Genomic DNA, 17,573 nt, shown 5'->3' with positions numbered 1-17,573 from the left:
TCAGGTTGACTATTGGCACTTGAGGCAAGTCAAGCTGAGTAATTGTTCTACCTACCGCATCAAACTCACTGTAACCATGGTGATGATCTAACAGACACCTTTTCACTTTTACTCCCTTCAGGTTAACACAATTATCTGTACTTGTACTTGAGTAAAGAATATGTTGACTTTTTTTTCCACCTCTGCATGAGACAAGAAGAGTTGTGTTACTTCACTACAGGCTGGAGATGAAATGTCCTCACAAAGTGAACACTGTCTAAATGACTGAAACAAACAAAAGAGTTAACTTACACCTCAGATTGTCAGGTACATTTCAAAGTGTTCATATGAAGGTGTTAATTTATTGCACTCATTCACACCACATGTATAACTTCAGAGTGAGACTAAACATGTTGTGCTGCTTGAAATCAGGGAGGAAGGATTGCAGACTGCAGGCTGAGACCCTTTCAACATGATGCATTTTGAGTGAATTATTCCTTTGTGGTTAATCCATTCACACATGAAAACTGGACAGTTATTCTCTCTCTGTGCATGTAGTTTTTGTGCCAGAAGTTTCTGTTGTAATCTGTCTCTTGGAACAGGATATTTTTACATAGTTGTTATTAATTTAAATTGGATTGCATTGCCATTGGATATTAGATAAGAAAATAAAATGTTTTCCCAGATTTAATTTGACTTCCTGTATAAACCACACCCACTTCTGGTCTTCTCTTTGAACACAGTCTCTGTTGTTTATTTATTAGGCCATACTATTTTCCAAGGATGGTGAAGCAAAGGCATGGCTCACCCTACTCTGCCTCTCCATCCATAATTTAAATTTTAAAATGTCTCTTAAAAATAGAATTTGACACTGAGGTTACTTTTATAAAGTTGAATTTAACTTTATTCTTTCTTTTAAGTGTGTTTTGGTGGAAAAAAATTGTATTGATCACGCTGCAAAATCAAAACCAACATTGAACCAATAAACACTAATGCAAACTGTGCATGTACTTTTTTGCTAGTATGGATGTGAAACAGGTCTTAAATTATATTTGCAGTGGTCTTAACCTGCAGAACTCCTGTTGATCAATAGATGCCGTCAGGTCAAACAAGCTGCCATGGCAGATTTTCAGTTTCCATGCAATTTTTTCTATATAATATGATACTGTTAACCTGTCATTTGAGTCTTTTTCGTTTTATTGTCTGTGGCATCGATGTTCTTATTACTGCTGCATTAGTTCCAGTCAGATTAGAGGCTGTGACGTCAGCGATGTTTCAGGAGTCGAGCAGATAATCTCAGTTATATTAAGTATTTGAAAGTGAATCCTCTGCATGTCTAATCCTCCTCTGTGAGCTTATTTAACACTGATATCTGTTCAGCCTTTGGCAGACTAACTCTGCTTCTTTGGCTCCAACAACCGAGGTTTATCTCAACCAATGAGATTATTCCTGCTTCCACAACAGATCTGCACCTGACAAATGTCTGCCTACAAACTTAAAAAGAACTGTTCACCCAAAAATCTTTTTTTTTCTTCTTTTACCTTACCTGTAGTGTTTTTTAGTGTAGTGAGTTTTGGAGATCTGCCAGGGATGCATGCCTTTTCTCCAATATAACAGGACTAGACTGCAAAGAAATACACTTTGTAATGTCTCTCTGGAAATCCTGGCCTGGTTACTCAGATAATCCACTGACCTTGTTGAGAGCAGTTTCATGTAGGAACTATTGTCTTTGTTGAGAGGTTCGTGGCCGTGCAGGATGTAAACATTAATGGCGTCCTCCTCAGCTGAGCTGTTACTCTCATCCGTGATTAGATGCACGCTTCCTTCTGCTGTAGCTTGGTCCTAATCCTAATTTTCTGTGTAATTGTAATATGTGATGCTGGATATATTAGTCTTATGTTGTGCAATTAAGTTTTAAAGTGTAAACAAGCATATATTTTGTTGCTGACAGCAATAAGAATAAAGTTTATATATGTACGACTTATCAAAATGAGCAGCTACAAGGGGCTTTACAAGGCAGACGAAAGATGATCATGTGACATTTCAGGGATTTCAACTTAACCAACAATCAAAAGCTCACTTTCTCTCTTTAACTAGGATTGTGGTCTGCAGACTGCAGGAGGCCAACAGATGATCTAACAGGATATTAATGTTTCTGTCACTTCCTGTATATTCTCTGACGGCTGCTGGAAACTGTCTGATTTGACTGCAACTTTTTGTCACCATCACTTACTGCGGCCGCCTGATCTCATGAGTCTATTTTGATGATGTGTTACTTCCTTGTTCTTGGCCAATAGACTTGCATGTTGACAGGGAACAATCCTTCCTCTCAGCTCATTTGTCCTGTGGAGGCTGCAACAAGTTGATCATTTTTAAAGCATTTTGCCATCTAAAACCTGACACCAACCACGAATTGTTGTTGATGGAGACTTGCATTTTTCTTTGCTTTATTTGAATGTATGGAAGACCATTTCAGCCACTGAAAGAGAAAAAGCATCCCTGTGGTAAATCATAATTATGAAATTAAAAATTATCTCATAATTAGAAACTTATCTTGTCATTTTGACTGTTTTTATCTCATAACTATGACTTTTCCCTCATAATTTCAAGTTTTTATTTTATTTATCTAATAATTCTGACTTTTTAGCTCATAATTGACATTTTATCTCATAATTCTGATTTACCATAGGAATATTTTATTGTGTCACTTGTGGAAATGGGTTTCTATTTGCAATGAGCCCTTCACAAGATAATAAGCACTTTTTTGGCTCCCATTATACTGGAGAGAAGGAAGATATGTTCAAAACTCTGCAATTCCATCAAAACTACCTGGAGGGATAAATAACGCTACAGGTTAGAGGGAAAAGATGTATTTTTGTTTTTGGTGGTGAGCCGTCCCTTTAAAATAAAATGCACAGTGTTCACATTCTTTAAACACTTCCAGATGACAAAATGTTTAGTCCACATCTCCATTTTTATTTTAGTCATGTGTGGCAAATTTCACATTTTAGGGCAAAAGTCCAGTTACTGTCCTGGAAGACCATCGGAGTCCCCAGCAGCGTCTATGGAACAATCACATTTTAATCAACTGGCCAAATACAAACAGTTTCAAGTATTATATACTGTTAACCTCTCATCTAATCCAGATTTATTCCTGCTGTTACTGTACATTAATACTGTTTATGACTATAATGCAAACAATAATGTAAATATCAAAATGCTTTTACAAAAAACAGGATGCACAGGAAATCAGTTGGGAAAGACACTCCTTACAGCATACAGATAAACATAAAAAATACAAAAAAGGCACTTAAGAATATCACACACACACACACTCTCACACACACACACATATACACACATGTACACGTAGAGTATACTAAAAAATCAGATACTTGAGCCCACGTTGTCACACAATTCACCTGAAAAGTTATTTTTACAATTATATCAGATAGACTTGGCTGGGGAGCGGAGTGGAGAGCTCGTCAGCTGATGGTGAACAAGGCGTTTATTTATCCTACAAGAAGAACAGCTGACAGGAAGTCAGGACGTCAGGAGTGTTTACATCCCCGTCAGACGCACTGGCGCCGTCCTACACCTCACATGGCTTTTAGTTTCACAGAGATCTGTCTGATGCAACCAGGAAATCTAATGTCTTTGAGACGACAGCGAATAATTCAACAAAAATGTTTTAAAGGGATAGTTTGGATTTTATAAAGTGGGTGGATATGAAGTACTTGTCCAGAGTCAGAGTGGTATAAGACTGTACCGAATGATTCAAAGCTTCGTTCGTTGCCACTGTGGTATTTGAAAGGCAAAATTAGTATTTGACTATGATACTCAAATGAAAAAAGAGCATTGGTCTCAAAATCATTTACAGAAAATATAGTTACATAAAGTAGCACATTTTTATCTCGTAAATTTGACTTTTTATTTCATAATTTCACCTTTTTTAATTCTCCAAACTGGGGGCGTCCACCTCCATCTACTGTAGGTAATACAGTGACTGTGGAGAAGAACCTCATGAAACCACACATCAGATAATCTGAACTATCCCTTTAACTTGTCTGTCAGTGTCTCTGGCTGAATGGGTGGAACAATAAACACTTAAATCATATCGGCCTGTTAATAAAAAATTAACACGAGTAAGGTGATGCTGTCAACGTCTGATATTCTGATATGATGATGATGATGATGATGATGATGGTGAGAAATCTTCCAGCAGCTGCCGACCCTAAAAGAAGTAATTAGTGTGACTCTCAGCTGAAAGTTACATTTCTACATCATACGTGATCATTAAGAAACTCCTGCACCCTCATTAAAATACAGTTTTATGTAAATGAACATAATTTAAGATATTCAATCAGCAGCTGCTCCTCCACAAACATATTCAGAGGGAGTCGACAGAATCACCGCCTGCTCTGTGCAGCCCGCTTCAAAACAAATTCATATTATTGGCAAATTATTGCAAGGTCAGACAACGTGAGAACAATCGATCACGTTCCTGATCGTGTGTGTGTGTGTGTATTACATGTGGATGTGTGTCTAAGTCGACGAACCTACAGCGCTTTTAACAGGAAGACACAGATTGTCAGAAAAGTGCAACACACCACACGTCACTTGTTTGTTCACGTCAACATCCAATCAGCTTCTATATGTCAGAACAGAGACGGCTTTTAGACGACAGGACTCACTCTGTGGCAGCCATGTTGGACATTTTCTGCTTTTGGCAATAAAAGCATCAGTCTGTGCTGCTTTTCACAACCAATTCACCACTTTCACCAATGATATAATTGGATGATTTTGTCTTCTAATTTGGTATCAGAAGCGTTCTGATTTTCGTTTGCAGTCCAAGTTGTGTTGACCAGAGGTTTGGTTACATGCAGGTGAGTATTTCTCTGGTTTTGAACATTTTTGGAAACATAATATAACAAAATATGTGACATAAGGTCATTTTTAGACATTTTAATGCAGAATTATTAACCAGCTGATGTAGCTTCATTTGCAGATTTATCTTGCAGAAGCTACTACTAACAGCAGATATTAGCATTTTAACTGATAAATTAGCCTATAAAGTGCTGCAGGAATGAGTCCTAAAACCTGGAAATGAGTTGGATGCCTGAAATAAGGTCTGTGGTTATTACAAGCTGAAGAGATCTTTATGTTTTGTTCGACTACATAAAATACATCAGGAAATAAAAAAAGACAGTTACTAACAAGTGGCTCAACAACAATACAAAGGTTGTTGGGGACATTAATGCTGGGGTCATGTGACCTCAACATGTGGTTATTTTTTTAAATTCATTTATTGCCTAACACTAGATTTTTACTTATTTTATCTTAGGCCAGAACAATTGATTGAAATTTTATGAAAACTGAAGTATAATCAACTACATTTTTCAAATTGCAAATCATTTCGCAATGAGAAACTTTTTCAATCATATTCAGCCCTCATTTATAACCTAACAGAAGTTTTTTTTTCTCCTGGCGATTGCATTTACACCTCAAAAATAATAAATAAGTGGTGTTCATTTGTGGATTCTTTCTTACTGAACCAAATTTGCAAATATCAACTTTTTTGAGCGATGCTACAAAAATACCTCACCCCTGCAGCACTCTAATGGATAGTTACACAGCTGAAAGTTGACTTAGTTTGTTGAGATTAGGATCTTTCCATCAACACTGCTTGCCTTGAAACAGCCACAGACTTTTTTTTCACCTGTTATTTACGTTATTTAACCATCTTCTGTCCTTTTCCCATGGATCTCCACGGCGCCACTGATTGTTTACATGAGAGTGGTGATGTCACTTAAAAGCTGCTCTTTTCTTAACAGTTTCTTTTAGTTATCGAGTCACTAACAAGTCCTGTTTTTTTGCTGAATAGTTATTTACAATTATCATCGGGATCAGCTACCTTTAACTTGTGGACAGAAAAACTGCACAGCAGATAAATACTGAGTTGTGCCTGTAATTATTAACAACAATGTGAGGACTTTAAATCTCAAAGTATTGCTATAACAAATTTGCCATCCTCACTCCTCTTTTCTTTTGTGTTCCTTAAAAGAAAAGAAAAGAAATTCTCCCTGATCTTCCTCTTCACATTATAATGTTCACTTTAAAAAGCCTGTTGAAGGTGGAGCTCCGGCTACAGAGTTCAATGAAAAAGCAGGATGGACTTTGTTTCCCAAAACCATCGCAGAGACCAGTGTTTGACTTCTGTCGCAGCTCCACAACAGATCAGTATTAAATAAGGCAATGTTCTCAATGTTCTTCTTCTTGTTTCATTATCAGCCCTGATGAGGAGAAGCCTTTCAACACGTTTGGGTCTCTACTGGTTTAAATGGTTTTGGGATTTGGTCCAAGGCGAGTTTGTTTAGCTTGGCTCAGGATACAACCCCCTGTCCCCCCTGTCCCCCCGCCCCTCCCCCCCCCCGACTGTGGAGAAATAAGATGATATCTGTTTATGGCGAGCCCTTAACCTGAACTGATTCTACGAATGTGTTCTACTGTTACTGCGGTGAAAGTTCTGGCATAAACAATTATTGTTTTTCTTTACAATTGAATCGGTTAATTTTAAAAACAGACTTCTTGTTTTCTGCCTTCAAAACATAAAGGAATAACTCATATTATTTGATGTGTGGTTGTATGAGATACATATCCACAGTCAGTGTGTTTCCTGCAGTAGATGGAGGTCGACACGCCTCCAATCAATTAATTGCCACTAAAATTTTAACTGATTAAAAACATATTAATTGTTATTTTGATAGTCTAGAAATGGCAATAATTGTGCCTCATTTGACATTGTTTTTTTCTGAAGGAGGAAATGCATTTTGTATCTTGTTAATTATTAATGACTAATTGATTAATCAACTGTTAGCATTTTCAACTATTGGTTTAGGAAAATGCACAGGATTGTGTTACTGTGTGACTTTGGAATGAAGTCAGACAGTAACACAAACAAACTAACAGATCGAGGCAGCAGTAGATCACCAACTCCTGTGTTCTGTGAGGTAAAATGACTGATTTTGCCAGTGGAGTTTGGTTGGTTTGGAGAGAGAGATATTTGTCTTATATAACTGCGGTTTCTCATCAGAAAAGTCTGTCTGACAGCAAGATAAAGTGGTGGAAAAATTCTAAATATAGCGTACACTTAAACTGATATAGATTTTTTTAGGTGTCTAAAATACATGTTGCTGTTGACCCTGTCCACAGCAGGACACTGTTTAGCTTCCTACACCAGGACTCCTGCTGCTTGTCATGTCCACCTCCATCTGCTGCAGGTAAAACACTGACTGTGGAGAAGAACCTCATACAACCACACTTCAAATTATCTGAACTATCCTTTTAATAACAATCAGACCTTGTTTTCTACAAAGGAACAATCTCGTTGTACTCGTTCCTGTCTCCTCGAGCTCCCGCCATCATCAGCGCTCCCTCCAGTCCTGCCATACTGGAGCTCAGTCCTGTGCAGCCCTTCAGCGCTCCTCCACCCAGCTCCTGGCACATCATGGCATCATGGGAAGACACAATAATCCCAGAGGTGGAGGTGGTGCTCTCCTCCCCCCTCCTCTGTCGCTCTGGTGTCGGAGCAGGTGCTCTGATCCCGCTACTTCCAGCGCCCACGCTCCCTCCAACACCACCGCTGCCGCCGCCTCGCCTTTTAGGCGGCGGGCCCCAGAGGAAGGCGTGGGCGGGCCTGTAGTGTTGGCGGGCATAGCGGAGCAGGCGTCTGCGGGTGGCTGGCAGGCGGATGGTGTAGACGTAGTACTCCAGGACGCTGTGCTGCATGTTGGGAATGGTGTTGTGGCACAGGGACTCCTCCAGGAACAGACGGACCAACGGGGCCTTGAATGCCTCGTAGCCGAGCTCGCCAAGGGACTTCAGGATGCGAGTGATCCGCAGGTAGTTGTGCTGCGACCTGAAAGAACAACACAGGAGGTTCTTTTAGATCATCATCCATTTCAACATGACTGCAGTCATATGAAGTGTATGACACGACATTAAACATTTTATTGATCCTGATGTCTCAACTCAACTCTGCTTTATTTATAGAGCACCTTCCATACACACATACAGCTCAAAGTGCCTCACATAGTGAAATAACACACAGGAAACAAATCAAAGCAAGCAAAGAAAAAAAATTAAGGAATTAAAATACAAAAAAAAAAAAAAACACAAAATGAAAGTCAAAAGAAATACGTAAAAGGAGCACTGAGAAATTTATTAATATAAAAAACAAAAACCAATGATTGAAACTTAAAAGACCGAGGTTTACTCACAACTAATAATTATAATCCAAATGAAAAAGATACGTCTTTACTTTAGTTTGTGAACTAGTAACCCCAGACTCGCTTAAACAATTTTGTGAGTTGCTGAGTGAGGAGAAACTTTATAAACTTAGTGAAACACTGCCTACAACAAATTCCTAATTATGAAGGCCTTCTTGTAATTTTGGCAAATATAATACTGAAGTTATTTCTTTCCTCGCATAAAAAACAATATGTTTGTCTCAGCTTGTAAGTTACTGTTAAAATGTGTGCAAATGTGTTTATTTGCATAGAGGATGGGGAAGTGAAAAGGCTACTGTGAATTCTTGATTAATTTGGCATTAAATGTAAAACATGAAGTTGTTTCTTTGCTTGTGAAAAACACTGTGTTGCTGTGAAGAGCAGACAGGAGAGAGACTGCAGAGGGAGACACATTTTTACTTTCTCTGACTCGTCATTAACGCCTTCCTTCGTTATCTGTGATGTAAAACCATCAGATTTTCACACCGTCAGAGAAAGTTAAAAGCGAGGGGGAGGGCCAACCAAGTCGCACAGCTGGTGTTAGTTTGAAAGGGGCGGGCTGGGGTGATTAAAAGAGATGATTTAGAGCAGGTGTGAGTCCCAGGTGCAGAGAAAGTTTCTGTGATAGATAAGGACTGCTGAGTTTCCCCTGTTTCTCTGCAAAGTTTTGTTTCAGATTACTGTCCAGGTGCGACCATGGAGAGCGGAGCTGACCAAGTGGTAGCAAGGCAGCAGGTGGGCTCACACACTTTACTGTTAGCCTGGCAGCCAAATCCTCCTGTCTGCAGACAGAGGATGGTGGTCAAAATGCCTCCAGTTTGGAGAAGCAGAGAGGAATACAAGCATTAAAACACATTAAAACTCTGCTTTCAAATTATCTGAACTCTCCCATTAAACTTTTTTTGAAGTGTATGATGAAATGAAACGACACTAAAAATTTCTCAGAAGAAAACTAATCCAAATCGTCTGGTCTCTGACAATACAGAACCTTAATTATTTAGAATAATTTGTTTCTGATGGTTTTTTGGCCTGCGAGGAATCCAGAAATCTCCGTTCACCAGATGCAAAAGACGCTGTGTGTGTTTGATGGGACGTTAAAAGCAAACAAAGGGAATGAAAGTGTCGCGAGCAGCTGCTTTATGGTGCACAATGTTTTGTTTTCATGTGGTTGGGATAATGGCAACAATTAGCATCAGATGCTAACATTTCGAAGTGGTTCATGACTTGAGGAGGTTACAGTGATGTCACTGAGATCGTGCTGGATAGATGGAGAAACACACTGAAAACACACATCCCAACGTGTGACACTCAGGTGCTTCTTTGGCAAAAAAACACAATGACTTCTCTCAGGCCATGAAACTACCCCAATAGGATGTGAAAGAAGAACAAGTCACCCTTTAAATTACCCTTTAACCATCTGTTTGTTGACTTAAAACATGTTGTTTCACATTTGGCTGCTGATAGAAGAACAATTAAGTTGCAGTGGATTTAGAATAATTGCCTCACTAAAGGAAACAAAAGCAGAAACTGGCAACTAAGCCGCAAGTTCACTCAAATTCTGGCTGCAATTTTATCCCCCTGAGCTGCTGCACAGTGTGTTTATATGTGTGTGTATGTGTGTGTTTGCTTACTCATTAAGGTGCTGGAAGCGCTCCTGCCAGTTGGGAGCCCGAGCAACATTCCCACTCTTATCCAGGAGTTTGATGCCATAGAAGTCCAACATCAGGGAATAGGCCGCCAGGAATCTCCGCTTTGCTTCCCGAGTGCTTTGGAATTCCTGACGGGATTGAATGCAGCAGATCAGAAAAAGACACACAGGTACAACAACATCTTTCTGTTTGGAATCTACATGTGTTTTTTATGACCGGTTAGGTTAGGTTATAGGAAAGAATGGAAGAAAGACAAAATCTATGTGCAGATGCTCTGATCAGACTTTCATTAATTTTGCATTGGTAACATTAACAATCAATTAATCACTATTAGGAAGAATAAAAAAAACCCAATACCAATGTGTTTTCCGCCTCAATCAAAGCTTTATTTCCGCAGAAACATGCTGTTTATTCTCTGACAGCGTTACATAGTCTAAGAAACATATAAAGATGTAAAGGCAGACGCATAGTTTAATATTTACAATACTTGTAGTTTCATTTAGCAGACGCTTTTATGCAAAGTGACGTACATCTGAAAAGCAAAGATTGAGCCTGATAGGATGTAGGTGCCTCTATAGGCAGTGTGCACAGAGTCCATAAGATGCATTGGATTTTTTGTTAATTTTAATTTATGGATATCTTGTGCAGTCAGTCAAGTGCAGAGGTGTTTAGTAAAGAGCTGGGTCTACAGTCTGCTCTTAAGACTGACAGGGTCTTTGCCAATCGAACATGGTTCGGCAGCTCAATCAACCAACAGGGAGCCACAAACTGGAAGAGTCTCACTACAGTAGTGACTTTGGGTGCTGCTGTGGTGGTTGAATCAGGCGTCTTTCATTGGCAGAGCGCAGCGAGTGTGAGGGAGCATAGACTTGGATGAGGGAGTTCAGGTAGGTGGGGGCTGTTTTAGTTGTTTTGTTTTGTTTTCTATACTTATCTAGACCTGGAAATGACTAAAACCAAATGCTATATGCTTCCACACCATACTGTGTAGGGACTTTGTCAAATTGATGCTTCTGGTTGAGTGGAAGATCTCCTCTATCACTCAACCACGGTGAACACTTTTGTAGAGAGGAAGTGCAAACAAATCAGACGTGCAGCTGGAAGTTCCAACATTAACACACTTGTAAACATGGTGTGTGTATCCTGACAGTGTGTGTAGAGTCAGTGTGTGTAAACGGCGTGTCTTACTTTGATCTCGTCCTGAGTCAGTTCATGTGCGTAGAAGTTGAGCCCTTGTTCTCTTAATGGGAACAGCCTGAGACACGGAGACAGAATTAAAAACAAGTTCAAATGAAAATCGATTTCTGAACGTGAAGAAAAGACTTATTATAATTACTTAAAGTTCCAGGAAACATTTTTGTATTGGCTCTTGTCATTGTTGGTCCAGTTAGTGTAGGAACAGGCACAGACTGAATCTTAGGGTTGGAGGTTTAAATAAAAGAAAAAAAATCTGAAGGAAATGTAACGTGAAGATTCGTTAAATGAGAAAATCAATAATCAGGACACCAAGCAGGAGCATTTTCATGTCCCTACTATTATACCTGATAAGTGATGGAATATTACAAGAATTACCACAAAATCTGAAATCACAGAAACGGCAAAGCTTGACACTAAACCAGATACAGATCCCACAGGTGAGCCTGCAGGCTCACTGACAGCAGGAAAATAAGTAACTCTTCATTGTTCTGTTTCCCTCTCACACACATGCACACACAAATGACTCAGCCTCCACATCTTATCCATTAATTTTAACAGAACAGTTAAATTTAATGGACACCATGTTTACAATTGCACACAAGTTATTACTTTCTAACTTACTTGGGTGCACTGCTTTTGTCACTTGACTCGCTCACACAAACCCCCAATATTTACTAGTAAGTCGACCCTCAGTCTGCGGGTCCACTGACCTGTACATCACCACAGGATACCATAACATGTTATACCTGAATCAGTGTTACACACAGAGGTTTCACTGAGCCCCCTGAACCAATGCAAACTGCACCCATTCATACAGGTGACATTATAACACAAGACGTACGATATAGACACACTTTCATATGTGTGTTTACTATTGCTGTCACTGTAAATTACATTATTCTAATTGTGTCTAGAAACAGCAGGTGATGAAGATGGTGATGATGTCAGTCTTCCCAAAACCAAAAACATGAGAGCAAAAGTGCAATGAATGGACTAAATGAAGTGTTTGTCTGCTCTCATTTAAGCTGCAAATATTAGCATGTCCAGTAAACTAGGTTATGACCTACAACAGTGACACAGCATCGCTTCCAAGGTCAAGGACTATAATGATGCTTGAGCAGTAAATCTGTGCGGTTGTCATTGTAGGAACAAAAAGCTAAATTTTACATTCCTTAAATCCTCTCTTTACTTCTGGTGCCATTTGCTGATAACAAGACAGAAAGAACAAGCTTTGACATGTCGTTTAAAACATGCCATTAATGATCCAGTAAATTACGAGGAGTTTGTGCCGTCACATAGAAGGGAAACGGAAACGGATGAAAAGTCTCACCACTGAATGTAGGTGTGATTGTGCTCCAGTTTGTCGTAGTCGCCTCTCCACTTCGTCAGAATCTCCTCAATATAGATACCTGAGGAGAGAAAGAGGCTGATGAGCTGCTGCATGTTTCTGCTGTGTGTGTGTGTGTGTGTGTGTGTGTGTGTGTGTGTGTGTGTGTGTGTGTGTGTGTGTGTGTGTGTGTGTGTGTGTGTGTGTGTGTGTGTAAGCTTGTTTAAACACTGGATCAGTCCACTAATCTTCTGGTCTCTCCCAGTCAAACACGACCTTTAGCCAAACACAACTTGTTAAGCCCAGAGCCAACATCGCTCCACTGGAAGGAGGTCTGACTGTGTGTGTGTGTGTGTGTGTGTGTGTGTGTGTGTGTGTGTGTGTGTGTGTGTGTGTGTGTGTGTGTGTGTGTGTGTGTGTGATCTCACCATCAGGTACTAGAGGGATCTTGTTCAGGTAGAACCGCAGGTTTCGGTACTCGTTGGGTTGCCGGGACTTTCTGTAGTTCTGCACAAAAACGGATCAGACAGATCAATCAATACTGAGAGTAACTGTGCATCATGTGTCTACAGTTCATTTTAGTTTACTTTGTTCATATTACTGCATATTTTTCAATACTGCTTTTATAAAAACAGATATTACACTCTCACACAAACTACTTATACCCATTTTGTGACAGATTATGTGATATTTGTTGGGGTCTGTAACAAACAAACCTGTTCTTTTATCTGGACTTTAAAACGATTCACTGATTATCAAATAGCTACTAAACGAATTGATTAAGCAACTAATTGTATCTATAATTCCTACCTATGAACTGCATCCTAACTTTTCAGAAATCTGATTAAATCAATTTGAAACAGTACAACAGAGAGTGAACCAGTGAATTACAGTTCCTCAAATATTCCTGCTGGTTTTAATTTTGTGAAACAGTTTGAACAATCATCCAGTCAATGATTCTGTTCGTTCAGGGCGCTGGGACAATAATCATGAGGCTGCAGTCTAATAAAACGTTTTATTTCCTTCATAAACCAGCAGGCAGACTGTACTTTCAACTGGAAAAACAATACTGGGAATAACTAACTAACAATACTTTTAATAATTAACTAACAAAATGCCATGTTTGTGGTGTATCATCGTCACATAGTGGTACTGGCTTGTAGTCAGTATTCATTTATCTGAGTAAAAATACCAAAACCACGATCTACAAATACTTCATTGCAAGTAAAAGTCCTGAAAACATTTCTCCTTTTTCAAAAAATTGAGTTTATTCTCTGGTTCTGCAATTTGGATATTGCACTTGGCCATGCTGCGATTTTAATAATATTGCAGCCCCAACAACAACAATAATAATAATAATAATAGTACTGATTTGTAACCGTGGTCTATAATATGTGGGTATCAATGACAGCACAGTAACATATCTGTTGTTTGTGTGTGTTTGTGTACCGGGTAGCTATGACGATATTTGTAGAGGTCCCTGGCAGCGTAGAAACTCCTCTTCATCTTCGGAACAGACTCTGGAGATTCAGTCAGCTGAGAGAGAGAGACACAGAAATAAAGAAACTCAGTTCAAATGCAGAAAAAAAAAAACCGTGTGTTCTAACAGATGCAGAGCGGCACTCGTCCACCATTCAGCTGAATAAGAAGCACTGACTTTGCTTTTTGAGGTCGAGTGCTGTCACCATCCATTTCTCTCCAGCAAAGGAGGACAATTCACATCAGTGCTGCCGTGCAAACGCTACAAAAGGACGCAGGAAACTAGATCTGATTCTCAAATAAAATCTGGGTCATGCTCACTTCCACCGGTCAGAGAGGCTCACTGTGTTACACCGTCTGAGCCTCACACTGTTACTTCTCACTGTCTAACTAAAGGTATCATATCGTTTGCTCATTTTTGTGTCTTTTTACAGCCACGTTTGGAGCTTTTGTGAGTTTAACTTGAACCCAGCGCTACATTACAAACTGTGAACTGCATCTAAATGTTTGGAAAAATGCTAATCATGGAAAAAATTGTAAACAATCTCATCAATGAATATGTTGATCTTTTTCTCAATTAATCAATTAGTTGTTTGGTCCATAAAATCTCAGAAAACTGTGAAAAATGTCCCAACATGATGTCCTCAAATGTCTTAGAATCCAAAGATATTCAGTTTCCTGTCAGAGAGGAGTAAAGAAACCAGAAAATATTCACAGCACAGCAGCTGAAGTTCACTAAAAAAAAACCCTGATTCACTGATCATCAAAATGGTTACTAAACTAATTGATTAATCAACTGATTGTGGCTATAATTCCTATCTGTGAGCTGCATCCTCATTTTTTAGAAATCCTCTTCACAGAAATCTTCTTTCTGGTTATAATCAGGACAAAAAAATTATGAGAAGTCTGATTTAACCAATATGAAACCCTCTAACAAAGAGTGATCCAGTGAATTACAGTTTCTCAAATATTCCTGCTGATTTTAATATTGTGAAACAGTGTGAAGCCATCGAATAACAATCATCCAGTCAATTATTCTGATCATTCAGGGCGCTGGGACGATAATCACAAGGCTACAGTCTAATAAAATGTTTTATTTCCTTCATAAACCAGCAGGCAGACTGTACTTTCAATTGGAAAAGCAATACAGGGAATAACTAACTAACAATACTTTTAATAATTAACTAACAAAAGTATACTTGTGGGTGAATTATCTCCACATAGTGGGATTATTGGCCAGTGGTGGAGGACAGATTCAAATCCTTTACTACAGTAAAAGTACTAATAAAACACTGTAAAAGTACTCTGTTGAGTCCTGCTTTTAAAAAGTTACCTAACTAACAAGTATTGTAGTAATATAAGGAAAATGTACTTATAGTATTAAAAGTACTCAAAGTAGAAAAACATCCACTGTGACTGTTGTATTATATCTGACAATATTTTATTACTATGACTCGTGCAGTAATGTAAAAGCAGGATTTTACTTTTGAAGTTGTTGAGGTGGCTGCAACGAGTAATCAATTACTTATCAACTATTAAATTAATCACCAATTATTTTGATAGATGATTAATCGTTTGCAAATATTATATAACAAATATTGAGGTAATCCAAAAGTAACAAAGTAATTAAGTTAATATTGTGACACTTTGATTACGTTACTGACTACATTTTTTTAACTGGGCACAGCTGGTTCACAGCTGTCATCATCACTCTTTAGCACCTCAGTGTCACTTGAATTAAATCCTGCTTGTTGGATTTAAAGACGAAATGAGGAGTGAAGTGTGTCTCAACCACAAAATAAAGTTCACACCACGAGAGTGACTATCTGTGAATAAAACCGAGTTTAAAATAAAATTGACAGATTTTTGAATGGAGTTTGGTGGCAGCTGTGTTCTCGCCTCCTGTATCGGTGTTGCTCGGTTGCCCTCTCCGTGTCCTGGCCTTGACAATACTGTGACACACATGTCCCCGCACGCTGTCCCCCCACCTCATTGTCTCATCATACACACCCCCCACACACCCCTCCGCGTACCTGCGGGGACGAGTCTCCGGGATCTCCGGCGGCCCGGTCGCTCTCCGCCGGGCTGATGGAGTCGGAGATGCCGCTGTCATCTTCAGCCGCTGCTGGCTCGTCGCTCTCCGAGTCCGACCCCCACGTCGAGTCGCATTCCTCCACGGTGCTCGGCTCCTTGAAACGCCAGCTGCCCAACAGATTTCCCATTTAAAAAACATGCAACACCTTCCCTCTCGTATGATCCGCTGCTGTGCACTAAATACTACATAATTTATCTGAACGCCTCGTTATTTATCTGTGCAGAGAGCTGCTCTCACACTGATCTCAGAGCGGAGCTTTTAAATGGCAGAAAAGGGGGAATTTCCACACAAGCGACGATGATGCTGTTTCTGTATGACAGGTGATCAGTGCCACAGAGAGGCAGGGGGAGGTCTTAAAGATACAAACATGGACTGTGTTTTTTTTTTTTTTTTTTACTGAACAAGTTATTGCATTGATGGTTGCAAGAAATATTACTGAATGAACCATTTTATGTCAGTTTACTATGGAAACTGAAAGAAAAAAATATCCCCATGATAATTATGAAATTATGAGATTAAAAGTTGAAATCATGAGATAAAAAAGTCAAAACTGTGATAAAAAGTCAAAACTGTGATAAAAAGTCAAAATTATTACATTAAAAGTCAAATTATTGATAAAAAGTCAACAATATGATGAAAAAAAGTTGAAATTGTTAGGTAAAAAGTTATATAACAAAAAGTAAAAATTATGACATAAAAATCACTATGAGACAAATTATGATTTACCATGGGGATATTTTGTGTCAGTGGTTGAACGTTTTGAAATAAACTTTAAAACTTTAAAAAGTCCTGACCTCTAATCTTTAGTTGATATAATCAGCTTTTAGATAAACTTGAATCTTTTAGTTTTAGAAACTAAAAAAAAGTTAAAAAATTGGTCACAGTGAGGTGCGAACCTGATTTGTCTTTTTTTTAATGTCTGAAAAAAATATTGTTTTTAACTGAAAATATTAAATATTTACCTTCACCTCAATGAATTTACTCAGTTTCTAAAATTCAAAGGTTTAAGTTTATCTAAAGAAGAAATGTAAATTATCTCAAAAGATCAGCAGTAAGAGTTAAGAGTTTGAGTTGGGCTCAAAACTCAAAAATCTCTTGGAGTAAGTTGCCTTGAAATCTTTTCATTTTTGCAGTGTTGGATATTTTAGTCTACTTCATAAATGAGACACACTAGGTGCATTAACAGGCTTGTGTTTTCTCTTCTCATCAGTAAAACAACACACACATTTTAAAAAGGTGAACTGCAGATATAAATCTTACATTTTTTCAAAACTTCTTCCATGAGCTTTTATTTATTTGGTGACCCAATTAAAATCGACCCAGTGTTTGGGAATGACTGCTGCATGTCAAGAACATGTGGGGGAGAACAGGGCTTCTTGTTACACTTTTTAATTTCACTTCAGTTTCTCAGTCTCATTACATCACAGTCATTCATTTCTCATATTAAATTAAGATAAGTAATACAGCCTTGTGCACAGCTGCATAATCTTTATAAAATAAAATAGGATATTCCTTTATTTGTCCCAAAATGGGGGGAAACCCCTGATTTCCACCCCTGC

General features: G+C 38.7%; 1 protein-coding gene across 1 annotated transcript; it reads right to left on the bottom strand.

The window, feature by feature from the left end:
* Nucleotides 1-7,241: 7,241 nt before the first annotated feature.
* ogfrl1 (opioid growth factor receptor-like 1) lies at nucleotides 7,242-16,403 on the bottom strand. The gene is made up of 7 exons (XM_084735944.1): nucleotides 15,953-16,403; nucleotides 13,890-13,976; nucleotides 12,869-12,947; nucleotides 12,444-12,522; nucleotides 11,105-11,171; nucleotides 9,899-10,044; nucleotides 7,242-7,897 (listed from the first exon to the last, which is right to left on the bottom strand). The coding sequence occupies exons 1-7, from the start codon at nucleotides 16,139-16,141 to the stop codon at nucleotides 7,348-7,350; spliced, it is 1,197 nt and encodes a 398-aa protein (XP_084592070.1). The 5' UTR covers nucleotides 16,142-16,403; the 3' UTR covers nucleotides 7,242-7,347.
* Nucleotides 16,404-17,573: the final 1,170 nt, after the last annotated feature.

Source organism: Lutjanus erythropterus, chromosome 14 (assembly GCF_056507025.1).
Source record: "Lutjanus erythropterus isolate fLutEry1 chromosome 14, fLutEry1.hap2, whole genome shotgun sequence".
Taxonomy (NCBI): Eukaryota; Metazoa; Chordata; class Actinopteri; order Lutjaniformes; family Lutjanidae; genus Lutjanus; species Lutjanus erythropterus.
This window is presented reverse-complemented; position numbering and strand designations above follow the sequence as displayed.